The sequence below is a fragment of the Pseudoliparis swirei genome, chromosome 24 (genome assembly GCF_029220125.1).
Source record: "Pseudoliparis swirei isolate HS2019 ecotype Mariana Trench chromosome 24, NWPU_hadal_v1, whole genome shotgun sequence".
NCBI lineage: Eukaryota > Metazoa > Chordata > Actinopteri > Perciformes > Liparidae > Pseudoliparis > Pseudoliparis swirei.
The window spans coordinates 29,087,068-29,109,637 of record NC_079411.1 but is presented as its reverse complement, the minus strand read 5'-3'; the positions used below and the strand labels follow the sequence as shown (position 1 = coordinate 29,109,637).

At 42.4% G+C, this 22,570-nt stretch overlaps 4 protein-coding genes across 5 annotated transcripts in view; 1 reads left to right on the top strand and 3 right to left on the bottom strand.

The window, feature by feature from the left end:
* Window positions 1–18: 18 nt before the first annotated feature.
* psmb3 (proteasome 20S subunit beta 3) lies at window positions 19–2,586 on the bottom strand. Its single transcript, XM_056409383.1, has 6 exons — window positions 2,478–2,586; window positions 1,474–1,658; window positions 851–958; window positions 535–712; window positions 262–356; window positions 19–189 (listed from the first exon to the last, which is right to left on the bottom strand). Exons 1-6 carry the CDS (start codon window positions 2,478–2,480, stop codon window positions 141–143), a joined length of 618 nt encoding a protein of 205 aa, XP_056265358.1. The 5' UTR covers window positions 2,481–2,586; the 3' UTR covers window positions 19–140.
* Window positions 2,587–2,931: 345 nt separating this feature from the next.
* Window positions 2,932–22,570, top strand: part of scrn2 (secernin 2) — a 51,133-nt gene continuing 31,494 nt past the window's right edge. Inside the window, exons 1-2 of the mRNA XM_056408865.1 lie at window positions 2,932–3,027; window positions 4,426–4,539. The gene's annotated coding sequence lies outside the window, so the exon portion shown is untranslated. The remainder of the gene's footprint in view (window positions 3,028–4,425; window positions 4,540–22,570) is intronic.
* Window positions 3,891–8,969, bottom strand: cwc25 (CWC25 spliceosome associated protein homolog). Of its 2 annotated transcripts, XM_056408864.1 has the most exons (9): window positions 8,624–8,965; window positions 7,726–7,898; window positions 7,405–7,641; window positions 7,246–7,315; window positions 6,854–7,005; window positions 6,690–6,765; window positions 6,433–6,593; window positions 5,403–5,570; window positions 3,891–4,521 (listed from the first exon to the last, which is right to left on the bottom strand). In XM_056408864.1, exons 1-9 carry the CDS (start codon window positions 8,639–8,641, stop codon window positions 4,410–4,412), a joined length of 1,167 nt encoding a protein of 388 aa, XP_056264839.1. In that variant the 5' UTR covers window positions 8,642–8,965; the 3' UTR covers window positions 3,891–4,409. The 2 variants fall into 2 exon arrangements, with proteins under 2 accessions (XP_056264839.1, XP_056264838.1); XM_056408863.1 differs by having other exon boundaries at window positions 6,433–6,765; window positions 8,624–8,969.
* sp6 (Sp6 transcription factor) lies at window positions 9,714–16,407 on the bottom strand. The gene is made up of 2 exons (XM_056408870.1): window positions 16,316–16,407; window positions 9,714–12,553 (listed from the first exon to the last, which is right to left on the bottom strand). The coding sequence occupies exon 2, from the start codon at window positions 12,444–12,446 to the stop codon at window positions 11,493–11,495; it is 954 nt and encodes a 317-aa protein (XP_056264845.1). The 5' UTR covers window positions 12,447–12,553; window positions 16,316–16,407; the 3' UTR covers window positions 9,714–11,492.

The following is a 22,570-nucleotide window of genomic DNA, read 5'->3' as shown; positions in this document are numbered from 1 at the left end:
TTCCATCAATAACATCAGTCGAGTTCATCGAGTAAACATATGTTCACTCATTTATTGAAGAAGAAAAAAAGACAGAACAAGCATCGTTTATTTTTATACAAAACATGTGTGTTGGTGAAGTGTGTGGAGGAACAGACGCTCTAGTCCATCCTGGCTTTCAGGGTCCGGGTGGTGATCTTGTCTTTCTCGCTGCAAGGGAAAAGCAACGGCTGTCAATCACTGCAACCCCCCCCCCCCCCCCCCCGTGCACACTGTACTTACATGACATGTACGACGACTCCCATACCGGACATGGCATCTCTGTCGACCGCATTCAGCATCGCCTGTGAGATGGTCTCAAACAGGTCCTCTGGTTCCTGCGTGATCAAATGGACCCCGTGGAACGACATTTACAGGCACACAGACAAGACGCGAGGCTGTTCCATCGCGTGGGATTCTGCAAACATCATCTTCTCGCGATGGGCAATACTCATGAAGAAACTGGTCGATCCTCCAGGCCCAACGGTGACCTCCACCTTCACACACAGTACTCACCATGTCTGGCTCCCACAGAGATTCACACATCCCGTACATCTGCTCCGAGCAGGTGCCGCTGACCACGAAGTCCTCCGTCACCATGGGGCAGCCGATCAAATCCAAAGAGCAGATAAACGGCTCTAAGGTTTTGGGGTCCAGTCCAGCGATCACAGGCTCGATGTAGTACGGCCCGAACCTAAAGAGAGCGTCACGCGTTACACAGATATTATTTTACCGTACGCATGTCCACGGTATGCCGTCTGTCGCAGCGGGTTAGGAGGACTGAGGTCTTGTTGACACTAAGATGGGTCGATATTAACGTTGGTGCTCTAACCTCTTTTCATACAACAAGTTGGAGACCATGCTCATGAAGGTCTTGGGCTTGATCTGGCGTCCCTCCTTCAGCTCATACAGGTTCAGTCGGAATTTCAGCCTCTGGGATCTACGCAAAAAGGCAAAAAGACATTTAACAACGGATTAGATCAACGGAAAATATTTTTTTTTTCCTATCTGTGAATAAACGTATAACTAATACCCGAGTTTCCCCTTAATCAGGGTTCTCACACATGTTGACCAGTGGATTTCCAGGACTTTTCCATGACTATAAACCAAATGTCCATGACCAAACTGACATCTCGGTATAAACATGAACAATTTAGAAAATCTTGCGTATCGAGAGCGTACGCCGGCTTATATTTTGAGCGTCTTTCTTTAAAAAACATATTAATTATTTCAAACTCGGCGTAAATGAACACGTGATTATAACACATTTCCATGACTTTCAAAACTTTTATGATTTAAGTTTTTTCCATGACTTTTCCAGACCTGGAAATGACCATTTTAAAATTCCATGACGTTTCCAGGTTTTCCACGAGCGTACGACCCCTGCTTAATCCTGATACCGAGACGTAAGATCAGAACGCAGTCGGAGTCGTCACAGCCTGGACTGAGACTCACACTGTCTGGACGTCAGTGGCCAGTCCCGCCAGCCCGATGTACAGCTTGTCTCCCATGGGGAAGATCTTCTGGAAGTCCGTGGTGACCATCTGAGCCTGAATGCCAAACCTCCGGTCCGACGCTATGGCCACGCAGTTCTTCCCCCGCATGGCCATGACAGCCCCTCCGTTGTAGGACATGATGGACTGGATGAAGAAGGACAGTGAGCCACAGTGGAAACGATCAATACATGTTTAGTAGTAAACAGGAAAAGTATCGGCAACAATTTTGAGTCACCAATTTATTGTAAATTGTCATTTTTAGCAGAAAAAAAGACAAAAACATGCTATTTAAATGTGTCAATTTTAGCTTCATGACTTTAATCGACCATAAATAAAATCATTAAAACTTGAAGCTTTAGAGGTGAAAAGAGACAAAATAATCAAAAGGAAGAACTAAGACCCTCAACCACAGGACCGAGGTGTTTATAAAATATACTGTCAATATATTGTGTCGGACCAGGTCTATTATATAAATAATATGCAATATGAGTCTTCAAAATACATTTTAATTATTCAATGCACTGATATGTATGGATATGACACCGTCCAATTAAAGCTCGGCTGATGTTGACTTGAACCGAACTACAACTGTTTACCCTGATATACAATAAAATGTCTTTAAAGTGCATTAAGGATCGTTTAAAACTCAACTTTAACTCGTAGGTAGGGTTAGCTAGCGAGCACATGAACCAAGTAACGTTATTTAGCTTCTATAACATAATGTATTATTCAGTATTAACGGCTGAAACGATTAAATTATCATCAATTATTGTAACTGCAGTCACTACGCGTTAAATTTCTTTCAAAAGTATTGTTCGTGTTAATTTCACTGAGCTCGAGATGTGTATGCGCTAGCTGTTAGCTACGAATATTAGCTTGTAACTATGAGCCTTATTAACTCGTGAATTGGGACGATTTTACGTGAAATCTATTTGCATATAATCTGATAAATGTTGTTCTTACCATCGTGAAGACGTTGCGGTGTATTCCTAAATGCTCTGAACTTGCAAACTCCACTTCTTCTCGGCTATTATGAAAAGCTCGTTGGCTTCCGAGTGACTACACGATTTAGAAACAGAGATCAGATCAACGTGCTGCCTCTACGTCATCACGCCGGTGAAAAGCGCTGCTCTCATTGGAGGATATCGCCAACGGATAGAACGGCGCGTGCATAGTTTGTTAGACGCGTGTTAAAGCTACATTAAAACCGGGAGGTGACTTTTAATGGTTGAAAGATTTGTTTTATAAACTTGATTGTCACTCGCAGTGATTTCATTAAAATGCTCAGAGGTTATTGTACATAAATGTCAATTAAGTACGTTTCCCATCATGTGATTTGGAGTAAATAAACCCAGTCAGAGGTCGGCGCTGTGGGCTGTGATCTGACTCCAAGTAGAAACCGGAAACCGGAAACAAAACAAGGCCACGGTCTTTCCAACTAACCCCATCTACGGCCCAAATAACCCGTGTAAAGTCGAAACAGGGAGAAGTTCTTCAGACTCTGGTTCATTTGGTAAGTGTTAATTCCTCTTTCGTGTCGGGCTTGATTGGCAGGTCTGCAGACACAGCTGCTCAGAGTTAACGTTACGGCAGAAACTAACTGCGGAATGTTACGAGCATAAATCAGGGTGACCAACACTCTGCTGGGTATGCGTCCAATACTTTGTTTCTACAAGCTCAAGAACAATAAATGGCAATAAGAACAAAATGTAGATAAGTCCAAATAATCAAATCAGTTTGATGGTTGCAACGTTTAACCCTCCTGTGACCTTTGGGGTCAATTTGACCTCATTCAATGTTTGACGTCTCTAAAAAAATTGAATTTTCCCAATTTATTGGGGACAACTGGAAAAACATAACATTCACACGATATGTTTTCAATGTCCTGAACACAACTTGTACGCATCGGTGTTCTTTGACCCCAGGCTGTTTTTCACTGTGTAAAACATGTAAGAAATATCAACTTTTTTATTTATTTAAAGGGCTATTTATGTAGTCAACAAACAAACATAAAGTGCCTGACACTTAAACTTGGGAAACAATATTAATTCAAATCATTTTCTTGAGGTTTTAATTGCTGTGGTCAAAAAGGGTAAAAGATGTTAGATTTGAAGGTAACAGGAGGGTTAAACATTCAGCTAGTAGGAAGACTTAACCACTAAATGTAATCAGCACCGTTATAAATCAACTGTTATATAAAATATCACATAAAACAGGTTAAGTGTTTAAAATGAGACGAGCTGCGATATCAGTTTTTATACATAAAACAAACGAGAGTTCATTTAAAATTGAATTCAATTGTTCCGTCTATTAAGTAATGTTGATGTGAATATTGTCCGACGGTGTGTTTTTATTTATTGTTATCTTGACTCCAGAGTGGGAAAATGTTTTTATTCCATTTGTCACTCAGTAACAACACGAAGTAACAAACACACATTACAAAAACCTGAAACGCAGGTCCTATTGTATGGTAAAAACCAAAACAATATATTATACAACGTTCTGATTACATGGATATTAAAGGGCTGTTAAAGTAACTAGAACAGATCAGCCATTATAGCCTGAAATGTAAATTATGTTACCGTTATGGAAAATACTTTTCAAAATAAAAGCACCTGGTAGGTTTGGAGCCGGTAGTTCCTTGTTCGAACTTATGACAAACTCGTACCACCCCAATGCATTAATACACACCCCAATGCATTAATACACCCCCCAATGCATTAATACACACCAATGCATGAATACACACCCCAATGCATTAATACACACCCCAATGCATTAATACACACCCCAATGCATGAATACACACACATCTGCTTCAATACATCAGAGACAAGTGAGGGAGTGGGTGGCATACCCGAGCCTTTTCATTCAGACCATCTGTATTAAACGTCTTCATCTCTTCATGAAGTTGTCCAGGGAGGCTGGCGTCCTCTGAATGGAGTGGATGTTCCTCCTCACCCGGTCCTCGACAGAAGAGCTCGCAGCGCTGTCCAGCTTCATGTGACTGTGAGGAGGAGGAAAGGTGAGTGTTACCTGGGCTGAACACGAAGAGACGGTGGATTTTAGAGAAATGGACCATGTGAAGCGCTTTTCTGGTCTTCCGACCGCTCAAAGCACTTCACACGACTTACAGGGTTCTCAAACATTTTGACCGATGGATTTCCAGGACTTTTCCAAAACTTTTATGAGTTAAGTTTTTTCCATGACTTTTTCAGGCCTGGAAAAGACCATTTTAAAATTCCATGACGTTTCCAGGTCTTCCATGACCGTACGACCCCTGTACTCGTCATCATTCACCCTTTCAGTAGCTAACATTCATACCAGGGTTCTTACACATTTTGACCAATGGATGTCCAGGACTTTGCACCCAATTTCCATGACCAAACTGAAATCTCGGTATAAACATGAAAAATTTATAAAATGTAACATATCGAGAGCGTACACCGGCTTATATTTTGAGCGTCTTTCTTTAAAAAACATTAATTATTTAAAACTCCATGAACATGTGATTATAATAAATTTCCATGACTTTTCCAAAACTTTTATGATTTAAGTTTTTTTTCTCCATGACTTTTCCAGGCCTGAAAATGACCATTTTAAAATTCCATGACGTTTCCAGGTCTTCCATGACCGTACGACCCCTGTGCTCGTCATCATTCACCCTTTCGGTAGCTAACATTCATGCACGCATCATCCACCGTGGGCACAGCTATGAGGCCATTTGGGGGTTACGTGTCTCGCCCAAGGACACATCGAAACGCGCTAGCGGCGTGGGGATCGAACCCCCGCGAACCACAGTCCACATGTGAATAATATCATAATAATAACGGTAACGTGCTTCACAGCCTCTGATTATCTCCGTGTCCCAGCGGCTCAGAAACTTACTGGATGAAGCCGGCGTGGCGGTCGTACTTGACGTTCAGTTCTTGCAGCTTCTCCTGCTCTTCCTGCCTCTTGTACCTCTTCACGTTGTTCTCCCGGTCCTCGTCCCGCTGCTTGGCGTGGTCCATCATCTCCCGCCTCTTGCGCTCCAGCTCCTCTGGAGAGAGCTTCCTACAAACGTGAGAATATTACTGGAATCTATCCGGTGTGGGAGGTGATTTAAAAGTTTCTTCATCGTGCTTTCTAAGCCACGGAGGATTCAGAGTAATGAAATTAAAAAGTGGAATACCGTGGGACAGAAATGATACAGATATTGCACATTTACGTACAATTTGAATACACCTGTTTAAAGTTAAAGAGAGGGATATATATCAGGGTAGGAAATGTTTAAAAAATAATTAGAGGGCAATTTTTTGCCCACCGAATGAAATCCAGGAGCACTTAAAAATAAATTGAAGGCACTTTTTCAAACTTGTGACATAACATTTAACCTTTGTTTAAAAATAATTACTATACTTATTTAGGCTGAAAGGATGTGAGCAATTCTCATAAAAAGGGCAATAATAAGACTATTAGGCAGTAGTCTATGATAAACACATAAATCATATTCAATTGGACACTTATTTTGTTGTGTGTATATTGTTATAATTTTTTTCAAACAATTATAACTTATGTATTTATTTTTTATAATTCAATATTATATGTCTTGATGTTCTAGTACCTATAGGCAGTACAGATACAGAAAACACACACAACAAAGATCAAAAACTAAAAACACTATTAAATTACACATATATATAATATATAATCTATATATTATATATAAATATATTATATATATATAGATATATAATATATCTATAATATATTTCCATACATATATACATACACACACATATACATACATACACACACACCGTGGTAGCACATGATGGTGGATTTAAGTCTAAATTTGAACAATGGCTGACGTACTTCTAGAAGAAGCAGGTGATGACTCTTTTTGAATATTGCTGTGTGGCCCAGTGAAGTTTACCTGGACACGGGGGCCCTCTGCCTCTGGTAGCGCTCTGCCTGTTGGCTGCTGGGCTCAACCTTCCGGTCGCCTCTGTGTGAGGAAGAGGAGTCGTGGTTGTTCCCGTGTGGCGACGGGGAGCGGCTCCTCCCCGAGGGCTGGTGGCGTCTGCCGGCCGGGAACTTTGAGGGAAGACGGACATCGTGAGGACTTCTGGTCCAAAGAAAGATTAAAAATACAAATAAATAATGTGTGTAATGAAATACTGCCTCACTGACCTGCAGGCCGTAGCCGGGATGATGGTGATGGGAACGATGTTTGGCGCCGGCTGAAAATTCATCTCGGGAACGTGACCTTGAAATAAAAAGATAATTCAAATGAATACATTTGTATTTTAAGTGGGTTTAGCAGAAAGTTTTACATTAATAATCTTCTTGCATACCTGTGTTTTTTCTCGTCTTCCTCAACCGAGCCGGAGCTGGAGCTCCGCCTCTTGTGCTTCTTCTCCTTTCTTCTCTCTTTGTCTCCTTTCTTCTCTTTCTTTCCCTTCTTCCTCTTCTTCTTCTTGTCTATCATGTTGAGATTCTGGCGCAGCTGCGAGAGGAATAAATAATACATGACGATCTGCCCCTCCAGACACTGTACCACTTTAACTTGTTTTTGATTAGTTAGTTAGATGAGTTAGTGTGAACTTCGCTGACGGAGGAAAATATATGTAAATATCAGACGCGAATTAATTGATTATTTTCCGTAAAATAAATAAATCTGTAAGTCAAATATCATAACATCTGAAGAGGTCTATACAAAAAATACAAAAATAAACAGTAATTTTACCATTTCTTTGATTTTCTTCATCTTCACTGGATTACTCAAAACTTCTCTCTTCTTTTCTTCCTCCCGTTTCCTTTAGAAAAAACAACAAAAGATAAATCAAACAATTGCAACCTGAGGCGGTTCTTAGAACAAAATACAAAAGGTAACAGACGTACTGACCTGATTTCAAACAGGGGGTCTTCCCTGATCTTGGCCGCCAGGTCGAGGTTTGAGGCGGGGGTGGTGGGGTTGAAGATGGACCCCGGCAGGAGGCCGGTCTCAGCGGACGGACCGCTCTCTTGCTCCTCGAATTGGTCGGTGATCTGCTTGTCGATGGAACGTCCCATGAGATACTCGTCCCTGGAGACCTGGCCGGCGGGGCCCTGGTACATCCAGTCCAGGCGGTCATCCTTCTTCCTGTCAGCGTAAATCAAGACGTTCTGATTTAGCCGATGCTTTCTTTGAGTCTTAGAACCACAACATAGTTATCAGAGCACGAACTTCATGGAACCGGCTTGTTGTGCAAATTTGGTGATTTCTTCTCGAGCTCGTTCGTCCTTCAGCTCCTTCTGGAGCTCCTCGATCTTCTTGCATTCGGCTTCGTGTTTCTGCTCAGCTTTCCAAACACGTTCAATATTTTTCATAGTCTGGGGATGCCAGCTCTTTTTCAAGTTCTGGGAAAAAGAGAAGAGTGATGACGTTCAGTAGCCAAACTTCGCCTTTTAGACCGACTGACAGACAAATACATTCAGTAATATAAACATACAGATAAAACAAATACATATAAATAAATAAATACAAAAAGATAGAACAAATACAAAAAGATAAAACAAATACATACAGATAAAACAAATACATATAAATAAATAACAAATACATACAGATCTACCTGATAAAATAAATATTCTGGTACATTAAGCATGGAAATACTTTATTGTGAAAGTGTAGAGATCAATAAATATATTAACATGTCCACTTTTATTCTGAAATCTAACAAAACTTTTTCCGGAAATTGTCATTTTATCTATAAATGGTGCTTCTTTTGCGACTAACGTCACTAAGTACTTAGTTGGTGAGTAGACGTCCTCTCGTCAAATATATAAATATATATGCATGCACACATTGACCTTGTGTTGACATACATAGAGATAAAGTAAAGTGTGTTAGCTAGATGCTCAGTCCGTTGACCTGAAGCTAACGCAAACTAGCTACTTGCTATTCGCTATTTTAACAGCTATTAAAAGCTATTAATCTAAAATAATAGGACCAAAGTTCGAGTGCGTGTTGCGGAGCTGCGGCTCGTGACTCCGCAGGAGGCATCGCCTCATGACGGGACGCTATGCTAACGACAGGAAGCTAGCGAGCCGCATTCTGAACGAGTTAGCTCGGAGCTACTTACCAGATCGCCGCCCCCCATCTTGGAAAATGGGTTGTTACAATCTAACAATAAAGAGGAAGACAAATGTGTCTATACAAATTTTTTTAAAGTCGAACGACGGCAGTTCAACGCTAGCACCAAAAAAATGGAGCCACTGGGGCTAGCGTTGTGTGTTTGTTGGGAACTTCCGGTTCAGTATAATTCCATTTCCGGTTCCTGCTCGTCGGGCCCTCGCGCGCCTCCAGTCGGGTCCTAAAGTTACAGCGATATGATTTATGTGATGGTTTTCTAGTTGCTATTTTAATTCACGTTATGTTAATGTTCGTGTTTTTTGTTAATTAGTTGCATAAAAGTTGTAGGAATCGTGCGTTTTTTTTACTACATCTCAGTGTAATATTTGATTTATGATACACACATTTACAGGCTCTACTACTACTATTACTGATAATAATAATAATTGTAATAATAGTTATAATATTAATATTAATAATAAATAAAAGTAAAGCTGATTTATGATACACACATTTACAGGCTCTTGTTATTCTTCTTCTACTTCTACTATTACTGATAAAATAAACTGAATTGAACTGATAATATAATAATAATAGTTATTATAATATTAATATTAATAATAAATAAAAGTAAAGCTGATTTATGATACACACATTTACAGGCTCTTGTTATTCTGCTTCTACTACTATTACTGATAATATAATAATAATAATAATTATTATTATTATTATATTAATAATAAAAATAATAGTAAAGCTGATTTATGATTCAAACATATACAGGCTCTTGTTATTCTGCTTCTACTACGACTACTATTACTGATGATGATGATAATAATAATCATGAGAATAATAGTAAAGCTGTTGTGTTTGAGTACACATTTATTTGAGCAAAGAATAATTGACAATTAGCACATCTACAGGCTCTAAAAGAAATCCAACCTACGTGTTGCTATTCTGCTTCTACTACTATACTTACTATTACTGATAATAATAATAATAATAATAATTAAGATAATGGTAAAGCTGTTGTGTTTGAGTTCAAATTTAACTGCAAACAATCATTAACAATTTGCACATCTTTAATGAAAAAAAAACGGTTCAACATGGAAACAGAATATTTATTTATTTATTTAAAGGACAATAATAGATTAAATACAAGTTATAACACCATGATACTTAACTTATTAAAGGTTTTAGAACTTATTTCATTACAGTCAACTAAACATTCACTACATCAACAAATTAAAACAAAGTTGTCCATTTTCTTCTACTGACCAACATCAAAAAAAGACTATTTCTATTATTAGAAATAATAGAAATAGTCAATACACAATAATTGACTAAAGTTTAAGCACAGACTTCCATTTTCTTATCTCCTATACATAAATACAGCAATTGTGAGCTTCCAATAATGCAAGCTCCCTAAATATATAGAAATCTCAGCCTAGTGTCTGTGATGGTTACATACATCCTAATAGTGTTTAAACTGTAAAGCTGTCTACAGAACTATTGATCACATATTATTGATTATGAAAGCTTCAACTGCCGCCTGAACCTTTGATCTCTCTTTGAAGACGTTCTGTTTGCCCGAGTTATCAAACGCAGTTCTTCTTTTTGGCCGCTAGATGGCAGCAGAGTTCACCGTTCACACAAGTTTAACCGTGTAAAGATTTTTGATTAGAGCAGTGAAACTAAACTAAAAATGGTGAAGTTGCAGGTCTAAAAAACAACAGAAAATTAGAAAAAATACCCTAAAACATAGTGCACTCGTAGAGTTGAGCGGCACATTATTTCCATTGTTAATATTACAATTGTGATGAGTGCAGCTTTACGTCTCGTGGCTGCAGCCAACCAGCAGCCAGCATGATGGCCCTGTGGGCGCCACCCACGTCCAGCTGGTGGACAGCATCCCGTTATGTCCTCAGAACTCTGATCATTTTCATATATTTTTTAGCTTTAATGAGTTGTGATTTGTGAGTTTACTCTTTTCACATCATCGTCGTCATCACACTTAATTCCTGTTTATTTGCATTGTCGCGGTCGCTCTGGTAACCAACGAAAAACAACGTTCACATTCTATTACTGTATGATTATTCTCATTAATAAGTGTTTTACCATCATAACTACGCACAATTCTTTGGTAGATATGAGCCATTGTAGTGCATGGAATTCCCTTTTTTTCTCCTATATTATATATTATACATCAACAATGTGGCAGCGTTTTCGTCAGCTGTAACATTTTATTAATGTAACCTACGATTTAACTTATTGTAAACCTATTTTAATGGTTGCATACAAGCAGCACACGCACACAGTTTTGTGGTGTGAACCTTCAACCTTCCAAATGGCTATTGACCTTTTTTTAATTATTTATTATAAAATGCTGTATTATATTCCAGTGTCTTATCACTACTTGCACAGTCAGCCACACACACACACACACGTGGTGATAGTTTGAGACAAAAATAAATAAAGTATCGCCGTCTCTGTTTTAAAGCGTGCTGCCCTTCCACTGGTTTTATGGTTGTTAGTTGGAGTCGAAACATTTCTCCAAAGCTCCCAGCAGTCACACATTTGAACAGCTTCATTGTAAACAAGTGAAGGAGACGCCGTCGGGTGACCTCCGCCCGCCTGTCGGTCGTATCGGGGGCGTGAGCGCCTTCCATTTTAAGTAAAGTTGCATCCGCAGAATAAGTCAAATTCCTTTTCCCCTGCGTGCTAAAACATTTCCATCATCACCGAGTTGATGAACTCACAGGACCTCAAACTCGCTCTGAAAGTCGACCCTCTTCTCTATTCTATTGTAAAACTACGTGAACACATCTCCACCTTCCTGTTAAACTGCGATTCAAAAGAACTCCTCAAAGGGGATGAAATTAGCCGGACTGCCCCGCGGCGCCGGACGCCGAGGCGTCCGTCTCACATTTCATCTTCGGCGGCGGCGGCGGCTCCAACGTGGCGTCGGCTGCCGCCGCCGCCGCGTTGGCCTGCGGCGCTTTGGGCGCGTCGAAGCCCTTCTCCATCCGGCCGTCGCCGTTGAGCCGCTCCTCGCCGCGGCCCGGCGGGGACTCGTGCGTGCGCATGTGCTTGGCCAGGTGGTCGTTGCGCATGAAGACCCGGGGGCACAGCGAGCAGCTGAACTTCTTGGCGCCGGTGTGCGTCTGCAGGTGGCGCTGCAGCTCGTCGGAGCGCGTGAACCTCTTGCCGCAGAACAGCCAGTTGCAGACGAAGGGCCGGTCGCCGCTGTGCCAGCGCAGGTGAGCCTTCAGGTGCGACGTCTTGGCGTAGGCCTTCCCGCAGCCGGGGATGTGGCAGTTGTGCATGTGCTTCCTGCGGCTGTCGTCGGCGCTCTGGCCCATCTGCTCGGCGTGGACGCAGTTGGGGCAGCGGCACGCCGCCTGGCCGGCGCCCCTGGAGGAGGAGCGGCGCTTGGGCCGGGCCGAGGCGGCGGCGGCGCTCTCCTGCGCCTCCTCCAGCTGGGAGTATGCCTCCTGCTGCTGCTGCTGCTGCTGCTGCTGCTGCTGCTGCATCTCGGGGCCCAGCGGCTCCATCTTGAAGCCGTCCTGGGCGGCGAAGAGGTGCGAGGCCGGGGCGAGCTGCGCCGGCGGCAGGCCGCACAGCTGCGGGTCGGAGCCGTAGGGCCCCAGCGAGTGCTGCAGGCCCATGGAGCCGCCCGGGTTCAGGCCGCCGCCGCCCGGCCCCGCCTGCAGGTCGATCCAGCTGCCGGACTGCATGTCCCGGTGCAGGTCCCACCACGAGGGGATGTTCACGTCCTCCGGGCTGCCGCTCGGCGGCGGCGCCCGTAACCAGGGCTCGTACGGGTGGGCCATGAGGAGAAGCCGGCGCTGACGGGCTCACGCTGCGGGGGTCGCTGTTCTCTGGGTGGCGCCGAGAGGATCAGCACACGGCGGGACGGCGACGCAGCGGCCAGAAAAACCTGCAGAAAGGAAAAGGAGAGACGTTAGCCTCTCTCGCCCGCTGGGGTTGAAGCCCGGAGGTCATTTTATTCTTTTTTTCCCCCCGTGTGGAAGGTTCTGGAATGACGCTCGTGGGGGGGGGGGGGGGGGGGGGCGCCGTGGCCATGGATACTGCAGTTCTCACGCTGCGTGGCTGAGGGGGAGGGGGGGGGGCAGACAGACGTGTCCAGGCAGCAGCCCGCCACATGCATCCGCTGCCAGGTACTTCCCATGGAGGCAAAGAAAACAACATGGTTGGACCTGTGCGGAGGAGGAGGAGGAGGAGGAGGAGGAGGAGTGATGGGGAGGAGGAGTGATGGGGAGTGTTGACAGAGGGAGCAGTTTGGTAAAAGAAGAGGTTCCAGGGAGGTATGGCTGCAGGCCAAAGTCTATTTGTACGACGTCTCTGAAGTTTGAGCGCTGGCAGACGGGGGAACTGTTTTTTCTTTTTATGAATCACACATGATTTCCAACAACAGGCCTCCGGCGAGCTGCTGAACAAACGGAGTTTGGCTCACTGGCGGCAGGGAAAGCGTCTGCGGGTTTCGCAGACCGGCAAAGAGAACCGGCAGCGGCACGGAGGACCGGTCACTTCTCTGCCATGTATAAATTGTTCCCGGGGCGCTCGGCATCCCGTCCCGTCGCACCGGGAGTGTGTTCTGGAGAAAAGAGGGAGGAGCTCTGATTTTGACTCAAAGTCGGACGAGTCTGTTGCAGCCGCCAGCCAGCCGGCAAGACCTGTACTGCGAAACCCCCCCCCCCCCCCCATCCTCCTCAAACATCTGCAATTATCTTTACAGCAGGAAGCGGCGGAGGAGGCCGACGCTCCAGAAGGTTCTGGGTGATAATTAGACCAAAGTAAATGAGGAAAGAGGTCAAGTACACACACACATGCACACTCTGTGGTGTGTCCTGTAGATTCAGGGGGAGCAGGTGGAGCATGCATGTGTGTGTGTGTGTGTGTGTGTTCAGACTGTGAGTGACAGGAACCCCCCCCCCCCTCGGTTAGATCTCAATTTGTTGAGTCAATACGGCCGAACAAAGAGGATTGCACACATCAATCGCAGGGAAGAAGAAGAAGAAGAAGAAGAAGAAGAAGAAGTTTTCAAACCGACTCCAAGAAGCTTTTTCTTCTTTTTTCTTTCTCCTGATTGCAATGAAATTGTAAAGCAATTAGTTTGGAATTCCCAAATGAAAAGGCCCGGTGTTAAAGGTCAAGCTGATTTATTGTGGCCGTCAGCCCGGAGCCAGAGTCGCTGCTCTCTAATCTTTTGGGAATGCTCCTCTTCCTCCTCTTCCTCCTGACGCGACCATAAACAAGCGGCGGCGGCGGAAAAGAAGGCGTCCCGTTCCCCAAAGTGCCGGGAGCTCCTCTGGGAAAACAGCTGGCACCGAGGGAGGGCCCTGAGGGTGGGGGGGGGCAATGACAGAGCTGTGGTCGTAAAACCTGCCCCACCAAGACCCGGCACACAGCGGGTTTACTGGTCCGCCCGCTGGAAGAAACCACATGGAACCACTTCAGTGGAGCGGCGCGCGGGAGGAGGCTCCACGACCTCTAAACCGGATCCTTTTCAAAACCTTTTGAAGGTCACCTTTCAAAAAATAATCCACGGGCTCAATTTGAATCCTCGTCCCAGACGTAGAAGAGTTAAAACAGTCAGTTTGGGGTCAAAGGGCGTTTACAAGAAGTTTGTTTTCACCGGCGCTTCGAGGACGAGATGGATGAAGAGCGGGGGGCGGGGGGGGGGGGCACCGCCACAACCTTCAAACACGTCTCTGCCCCGGCTGAAGCTTTCTGACATTTTGTTAAGTGACCGCGTGAAGTCTGACCACACGCACGCACACACACACACACACACACACACACACACACACACACACACACACACACACACACTCACACACACACACACACCCTGGAGCAGTATGAGGAGGAACATGGACTTTATGTTAGAGGTCATACATTAAAGGCTAAAGTGAGAGACTTGCTGCTCCTCTGCACTTTGATATATATATATATATATATAACGTGGAGATATTTAGGATATGGATAACGGGCTGATGCAGATTCTACTTCAGTGTAAACTCCATTAATGTGGCGACAGCCGTTGAGGCTTCTCTCTTCTGATTGGACGGCAGCAGAACAGCTGTCATCACGCCGCTGTGCGTTTGAGAGAGATACGATTATACAGCCGTCATGTATATATATATATATATATATATAGTGTGTGTGGGCTATATATGTGTGTGTGTGTGGGATATATATTTAGATATATCTCCCATATATTTATATATATATATATATATATATGGTAGATATATATATATATATGTGGAAGATATATATATATATCTCCCATATGAATATATATGTGTGTATGTGTAGTATAGTACCTTTTAATTTTTTAATATAAACACACTGAGTGAAGAAGCTGCGTGTTCGAGGTTAAACACGCAGCTTCTTCACCGTGGACTCCATTAAAGTAACATTTACATATTCAAACAACAATAATAATGATTCAAAAATACACAATAAGATACTAATACATTTACATTCTGCTCACTTTTATACTTGTATGTGTCACTACATTTCTGTTGCTACTTGGTGACTGAATGCATGAAGTGTGTTTTACGTTGTGGGATTAATTGAAGTAAAATATTTAAATCCTTCTTCCACTACTTCATATATTTATCTGTCTTTGTATGAGATTTGTTTCATATATTTTATTCGCAGCTGTACGGATCCTTCGCTGTATTTCAGTCACATATTTCAAGCGTTTCTCCGCCATCAAATAAGAGCATCAAATACCCCAAAAATATCCTTTTTTTATTGTTATTAATAAAATAAAAGACGAGCACTTGTTCAGTCAGCAGGCTGAGATGGCATTTTTCTAATTAATCCCTTTTTATTCAAAGAGAATCGATTAGAAACGACAATCGGAGAGTCCGGGTGGATGTATATGTAATCTAATGTTTCTCATCCCATCGTGTATACTTTATAAATCACGGTTGAAATAATCTTAATTCTATAAATCTTCTCCTTTGATGCATATACATATTTGTCTTGTATTGAACTCCTTTGTGCTCCAGTTTTAACACGTTTCACAGATCCTGCAAAAAAAAAATCTACTTTACGGGTAAAAAATAAGGAGAAATAATGACAAAAATACATTAATTTAAAATAAACGAGTATTTTGAAAATCTTCTCGACTGCATTAATGTATTAATTATTTTTTAATTTAAATAACCCGGTGTGATCGACCATACTTTGTTCATAATCTGCCTTTAGATGAACATGTTAAGACATAAAATCTTTATAATTTTTAAACAATACATTAGGTTACACCCCACTCACCCTTCACATAAACAGGTGTAGAGAAATATTAAATATAATACACATTTATTCAACCATTGACTTTATATTTTACACTTATTTATGTTTAATCTGATTTTTTTTTGGAGAATGCTTTAAAGTAAATTCTCCAAAAAAACAACAGACGAGGACAATAATTAAAACATTAATTTAAGAACCTTTAGGAGCTTTGTGTGGATTGTATATTCATATAATCGTTCAGTTAATTCAAAACCTGAAGTGACTTTAGTTTTTCTTTCTTTTGTCTGCGTTCAATATGAAATCGCTTTGATGTTCACATATATTTAATTACAGTTCCGATAAGCGAGTCTTAATGTCATCAGAGGATCAGGTCATTCGTCATCAGGAGGTCACACACATCCCGAAGTACCTGTTCGTCCTCCTCTTCCTCCCGGGACAACTTCTGCTGCAGGAGGAACTTTATCTCTTTATCTTCTTCTTCCTCTCGGAGAAAACGTTAACATCCTCATCGCAGTTCTCCTGCTCCTCCTCCCCGGCTCACGGCTCCCAACTGACTCGCGATGGGCTTTTTGGCGCACAGGTAAGCGGCGCGCTGCGGAGGGAGGAGCTCTCTGATTGGCTGCGCGGCTCCGGTTGCCTGCAGGCTCCGCCCACACGCCGCCGGCCCCTTTGAAGGGGAGAGAGCGCGCGAGACTCCAGGTCTACAGAGGAGAGACAGTTTTATAAAGTGACTTTATAACCAAGGGTAAGATTCTATTGTATAGAGATAGATACAAATAGGATTATTAATAAGTTTCATTACATTATAATTCAGGAAAATGTTTAGTTGTAAAAAGTAAAGAGAGTAAAGCTGCAGTTTTCAGGTACTATAGTTTTAAAAAGTCACTTTATAACCAATTGTAAGCTTCTATTATAGAGATAAAATGTAAAAAAATTAAAATAAGATTATTAATAAGTTTCCGTACACTATAAATGTTTAATTGTGTAAAGTAAAGAGTAAAACTGCAGTTTTGGGGTAAAATAGTTTTAAAAAGTCACGTTATAACAAGTTGTAAGCTTCTATTATATAGAGATCAAATTAAAATAAGATTATTAATAAGTTTCATTACACTATAAATGTTTAATTATGTAAAGTAAAGAGAGTAAAACTGTAGTTTTCAGGTACAATAGTTTTTAAAAGTCACTTTATAACAAATTGGAAGCTTCTATAATAGAGATCAAATTTTAAAAAATTAAAATAATATTATAAACAAGTTTCATTACATTATAATTTAGGCAAATGTGTAATTATGTAAAGTAAAGAGTAAAACTGAAGTTTTTGAGGTTCAATAGTTTTATAAAGTCACTTAATAACCAAGTGTACGCTTCTATTATATAGAGATAAAATAAATAAATAATATTATTAATTCGTTTCATTACACTATAATTCAGCCAAATGTGTAATTATGTAAAGTAAAGAGAGTAAAACTGCAGTTTTTGGGGCACTTAACTCTTTTTACTTTATACGTCTTCTCCAATTTTAGGACATATTTAACTTTTTTATTCACCACATTTATTTGTCAGTTATTTCTACTTTTCCCTTCACAGACAGACATGCGATCATCTCATTACAAAATGTTATAGATTCAACACAACATTCAAATGAGTTCCATGACGAAGACTCTTCGCGCTTTTACTTTTGAAACGTTGCTAAGACCTCCGCTGAGGTAAACATGCAGGGACCCGGTCCACCGGGGCCCCGCGGACCCGGCTGCAGCCCGGGGACCACATACAGCTGAGGCCAGGTGGTCCTGGGGCCGAGGACCCCTGAGAGGCGGTCTGAGTCTCCAAACACCAACGTGGAGCTCTGACTGAGCGGAAGCAGCCCTGAGTGTCGCCTGTTGGTCTGAACGGAGATTTTAAATGCTATAAAAAGCTTTTTGTACGTGCCAAATAATCTTTAAAAAGAGCCAGGGTTGACATTCAAAGCGTCTCTGACTGTCACACCTTGAGTAGTGGTGAACATCATCTCCCCCTCTGAGGCCCTTTTCTTTTTATTCCTTCTCTCGTGAGTTAATTCCTTTCCTGTCGCGGCACGTCGGAGCAGCGGCTTCACGTCAACTGACAAACACGACCACAGACAGGCCGGCGGGAAGCCACTTCCTACCTCCTCCTCCTTCTTCTTCTTCTTCTCCTCTTGCTGAGTTTGAAACTGATTGCGCAACTCTTGGGACTTTTAAGAAAGAAAGAAAAAGCAATTATTGGCAGATTTTCTACACGTCTGCAAATTAAAAAAGATAATCTAATAATCTAATCGTGAGACGTTCTCTCAGAACTCGTTTATTGGACGCCACGCGGTTAGAGTCGCACATCAAAGAGAATTCTGAGATCTTTTTGAGGACAGACGGGAAAAAAATTCAAAAAAATGTGGCAAGTTTGAAAGTTGTACGCTTCTATTATTTAGAGATAAAATTACAAAACTTTAAATAAAGATTATTAATAAGTTTCATTACACTATAATTCATAATAAAGTCCCTTTAGAACCAAGTGTAAGCTTCTATTGTATAGAGATAAAATAAAATAAATATTATTAATAAGATTCTTTACAGTATAATTCATAATAAAGTCCCTTTAGAACCAAGTGTAAGCTTCTATTGTATAGAGATAAAATTAAAATAAGATTATTCATAAATTTAATTCAGCCAAATGTGTAATTATGAAAAGTAAAGAGTAAAACTGAAGTTTTCAGGTACAATAGTTGTATAAAGTCACTTTATAACCACATGTAAGCTTCTATTATATCGAGATTGTTTTCAAATAAAAAATTAAACCTTGACAAAAAGAATTTGCTGACGCGTGTCCAACGTTTCCATGAATTGCCCCGTGTGTCTCGGTGCTCTCGGAGGATCGGAGACCTCACACGGCGTCTAAATGTTGTTTACAGGCGTCTTTAAATAGTCAAGCTCGTTTCCTCACGATGCGGCGAGGAGGGAGACGTGGCGTTTAGTTACCGTGGCGACCCGAGCGGGGGCTCAAAGGTCGTCCCGATGATTTAGACGTGTTTGGATCGCTTGTTTGACACATTTTATTTCGTCTGTCGCTGCTGCTACTCAGTTTTTTGCCGTGTGCAGATTTTTGTGTTTGTTTGTGGTTCTTTAAACTCTGCAGGAGGCTCGTCTTGAGGAACCGGAGGTTCCTCCTGAAGGAGCTCCTGTTTACATACCTGTCGCACCTTTGACCTCCACGCGGTAACCGTGGTTACCCGTCCGCCCGCTTCTCCCCAAGACACAGAACCATAACGGTTCTTAAAGGGTTCTTTAAAAGGCTTTGAGGTTCCACGAAGAACCATAACCTACTGAGGAACCATTCTGAAGATGGTGCCTTAAAGAACCATTTGGTAAAGGTTCTTTGTGGAACCAGAAATGGTGCCTTAAAGAACCATGGTTTTAATTTACCTTTGAAGGTTCTTTGTGGAACTATTTAAGGAAATGGTTCTTTAAAGAACCCTGTTTTGAAAGGTTCTGTGTGGAACCAGAAATGGTGTCTCAAAGAACCATTTTTTAAGGTTCTTTGAGACACCATTATAGGTTCTTTGAAGAACTCTTTAAGGACATGGTTCTTTTGAGAACCCTGGTGCAGAAAAATTGGTTCACGCGTTCGTTACTTCGAGACTGGATTACTGCAACTCCTTATTATCAGGCTGCTCTATAAGCCTCTTAGGTCAACTCCTTATTATCAGGCTGCTCTATAAGTCTCTTCGGTCAACTCCTTATTATCAGGCTGCTCTATAAGTCTCTTAGGTCAACTCCTTATTATCAGGCTGCTCTATAAGTCTCTTAGGTCCCTCCAGTTGATCCAGAATGCTGCAGCTCGTGTTCTCACTAAAACTAAGAACAGAGATCACATCACTCCTGCACTAGCTGCTCTGCACTGGCTCCCAGTAAAATCAAGAATCACTTTTAAAATTCTTCTCTTAACCTACAAAGCCTTGATTGATGATGCACCATCATATCTTAAGGAGCTTGTAGTACCATATTGCCCCACTAGAGAGCATGTAGTACCATGTTACCCCACTAGAGAGCATGTAGTACCATATTACCCCACTAGAGAGCATGTAGTACCATATTGCCCCACTAGAGAGCTACGCTCACTAAATGCGGGACTACTTGTAGTTCCTAGAGTCTTAAAAAGTAGAATGGGAGCGAGAGCCTTTAGTTATCAAGCTCCTCTTCTATGGAACCAGCTTCCACCTTCAGTCCGGGAGGCAGACACAGTCACCTCGTTTAAGAGTAGACTTAAGACCTTCCTCTTTGACAGAGCTTATAGTTAGGGCTGAATCAGGTTCACCTGGTCCAGCCCCTTGATATGCTGCTATAGGCTTATAGCTGCCGGGGGACGTTTAGGATGCACTGAGTACCTATCTCCTCTTTCCTCTCCTTAAGGATGAATTTTCATCTCTCAATCACACGTTACTAACTCTGCTTTCTCCCCGGAGTCCTTGTGACTTCATGTCTCATGGGGTCATCGGACCCTATGAGACGGCATAGATCCTATCTGCCTGATGGATCATCGAGGTCTGGGTCGTGGAATTCCTGCTCCTGACTACGCCACTGTCCTGTTGAGACTCCGCCCACTGTTGAGACTCCGCCCACTCCTCCTCCCCACCGCCATCTGCCTGATGGATCGTGGAGGTCTCCATCGTGGAATATGCCTACTATGAACTATTCATACACTCTGTCATATTCATTGAATGTATTTTAACTCTAAATCTGTCCTTCTGGTCACATGACATCTATTGTTCTGTCCATCCTGGAGAGGGATCCTCCTCTGTTGCTCTCCTCCAGGTTTCTTCCCTTTTTTTCCCCCTGAAGGGTTATTTGGGAGTTTTTCCTGATCCGATGTGAGGTCAAAGGTCAGGGATGTCTATGTGTACAGATTGTAAAGCACTCTGAGACTAATTTGTAATTTGTGAAATTGGGCTATACAAATAAACTGAATTGAAAACTGAATTGGTTTGAAAGGTTCTTTGTGGAACCAGAAATGATGTCTCAAAAACCTTTTTTAAGGTTCTTTGAGACATCATTTAAGGTTCTTTGTGGAACTATTTAAGGGAAAAGGTTCTTTAAAGAACTCTGGTTTGAAAGGTTCTTTGTGGAACCAGAAATGGTGCCTTAAAGAACCATCTTTTGAAGGTTCTTTGAGACACCTTTATAGAGCGTATTCACTCACGTGACCACAACAACCTTTGGCGGCCATGTTGGGGTCCATGCACGGCATTGTTTTGCGTTATTTTATGCCGCTCTTCTTTAGAAATGACCATCTTATCCTGAAGGAGACACAATTTCAGTTTAAAACGGCGTGCCTTGTGATTATGGCACTGTGCCTCACTGTTGGATGTGGGACTAATGAATCAGAATATGGGTTTATCAGCTCAACAAGACAGGCTATGACTTCACCTTGTCATGCATCTCCTTCGGCTTCACTCGGCGTCTGAGCGTTACGACTGTTCTCATGTGTTTCTGTTGACACATCGGTTTTGGGCACGTTTCCTTTGACACTCTCGTCAATAATCTCTTTTTGCTTTTTCGCCGAGCGAAAATCAATGTTTCACTTGCGCAAAAGGAACTGTGGATGGAAACTTGGGAGGAAGCCATGAACATGGCAACTCCGTCGGGCGATGTCTGCCTTTACTCTGTGATTCATTTCAAGGTCAAATAAAACACTGTCTCCATGGGAACAGCATCAGCACGGCCAGCCAAACAGTCACTGCTGGTCCTGAAGGAGCTGGAAGCGGCTTCATCCAGACACTCGTCCTGGAGGCGGATCTGCGCGACTACGGATTATATATGAACCCAGACACCAGGCGCTTGATGTTCCGACATTTGTGGTATTTCCACAACAAGTATAACGCAGAAATAGTTGTTAATGTCCCATGGTCGATAGCGGAAATGAAAACTGTTTTACAGGAATGTGACCGGGCTCTGTGCTGGTAACTAGCGAATTAACCACAAAGTGTTGAGCGAGTAAAATCAGGTAAAAAAGCGTTGGGAATATTCAATTCCAACCGCTGAAATCTTTCTTTGGTAATGCAGAAGGACATGAGGTTGCTGGGCTCTCGCTTAATCAAACAGCGACACGATAGGAGGTCAACTTCTCCTGACCTTTAATAAGTGGACCCCAAGCTGGCGCGATTGAGATGCTGACGTCACGTGAATACACTCTATAGGTTCTTTGTGGAACTCTTTCAAGAAAAGGTTCTTTAAAGAACCCTGGTTTGAAAGGTTCTTTGAGGAACCAGATATGGTTCTTCTATGGCATCGCTCTAAAGAACCATTTTCGGTTCCAAGTGCAACCTTTAATATTTCTGTGTGTAAACACGACGTACGAATCGATCAACGTAGCGTCGCTGCTGCTCGGCATGCTGGGTAAAGTTAGCCGACGCAGGGCGTGTGCGTACACGCCGCAATTTGGAACGAATTAATTTTAAAAGCGCCGTAAATGCTGCAGGAAATGTTCATAATTACTTTTCATTCAGAGCGTTTATTTTGAGCTGGTGTCCCTGAACTCACCGAACTCGGCTCTCTGCACACGAGGATCCGTCGTGTGATGACATCACTGACCAGCCGCCAGTCACATGATCTACTGAAGATCACATGATCTACTGAAGGTCACGTAAAGACTTCTA

What these genes read in the sequence shown, in the direction of transcription:
- sp6 (XM_056408870.1), bottom strand. Translation starts at nt 12,446, where the DNA reads ATGGCCCACCCGTACGAGCCCTGGTTACGGGCGCCGCCGCCGAGCGGC.
- psmb3 (XM_056409383.1), bottom strand. An exon ending in GCCACTGACGTCCAGACAGT is followed by an intron (nt 959 to 1,473) that starts GTGAGTCTCAGT and finishes CTTTTTGCGTAG; the next exon opens with ATCCCAGAGGCTGAAATTCC. An exon ending in CTCTGTGGGAGCCAGACATG is followed by an intron (nt 357 to 534) that starts GTGAGTACTGTG and finishes TTGATCACGCAG; the next exon opens with GAACCAGAGGACCTGTTTGA.
- cwc25 (XM_056408863.1), bottom strand. An exon ending in CAACAAGCCGGTTCCATGAA is followed by an intron (nt 7,642 to 7,725) that starts GTTCGTGCTCTG and finishes TTACGCTGACAG; the next exon opens with GAAGAAGGATGACCGCCTGG. An exon ending in GAAGACGAGAAAAAACACAG is followed by an intron (nt 6,766 to 6,853) that starts GTATGCAAGAAG and finishes TTTTATTTCAAG; the next exon opens with GTCACGTTCCCGAGATGAAT.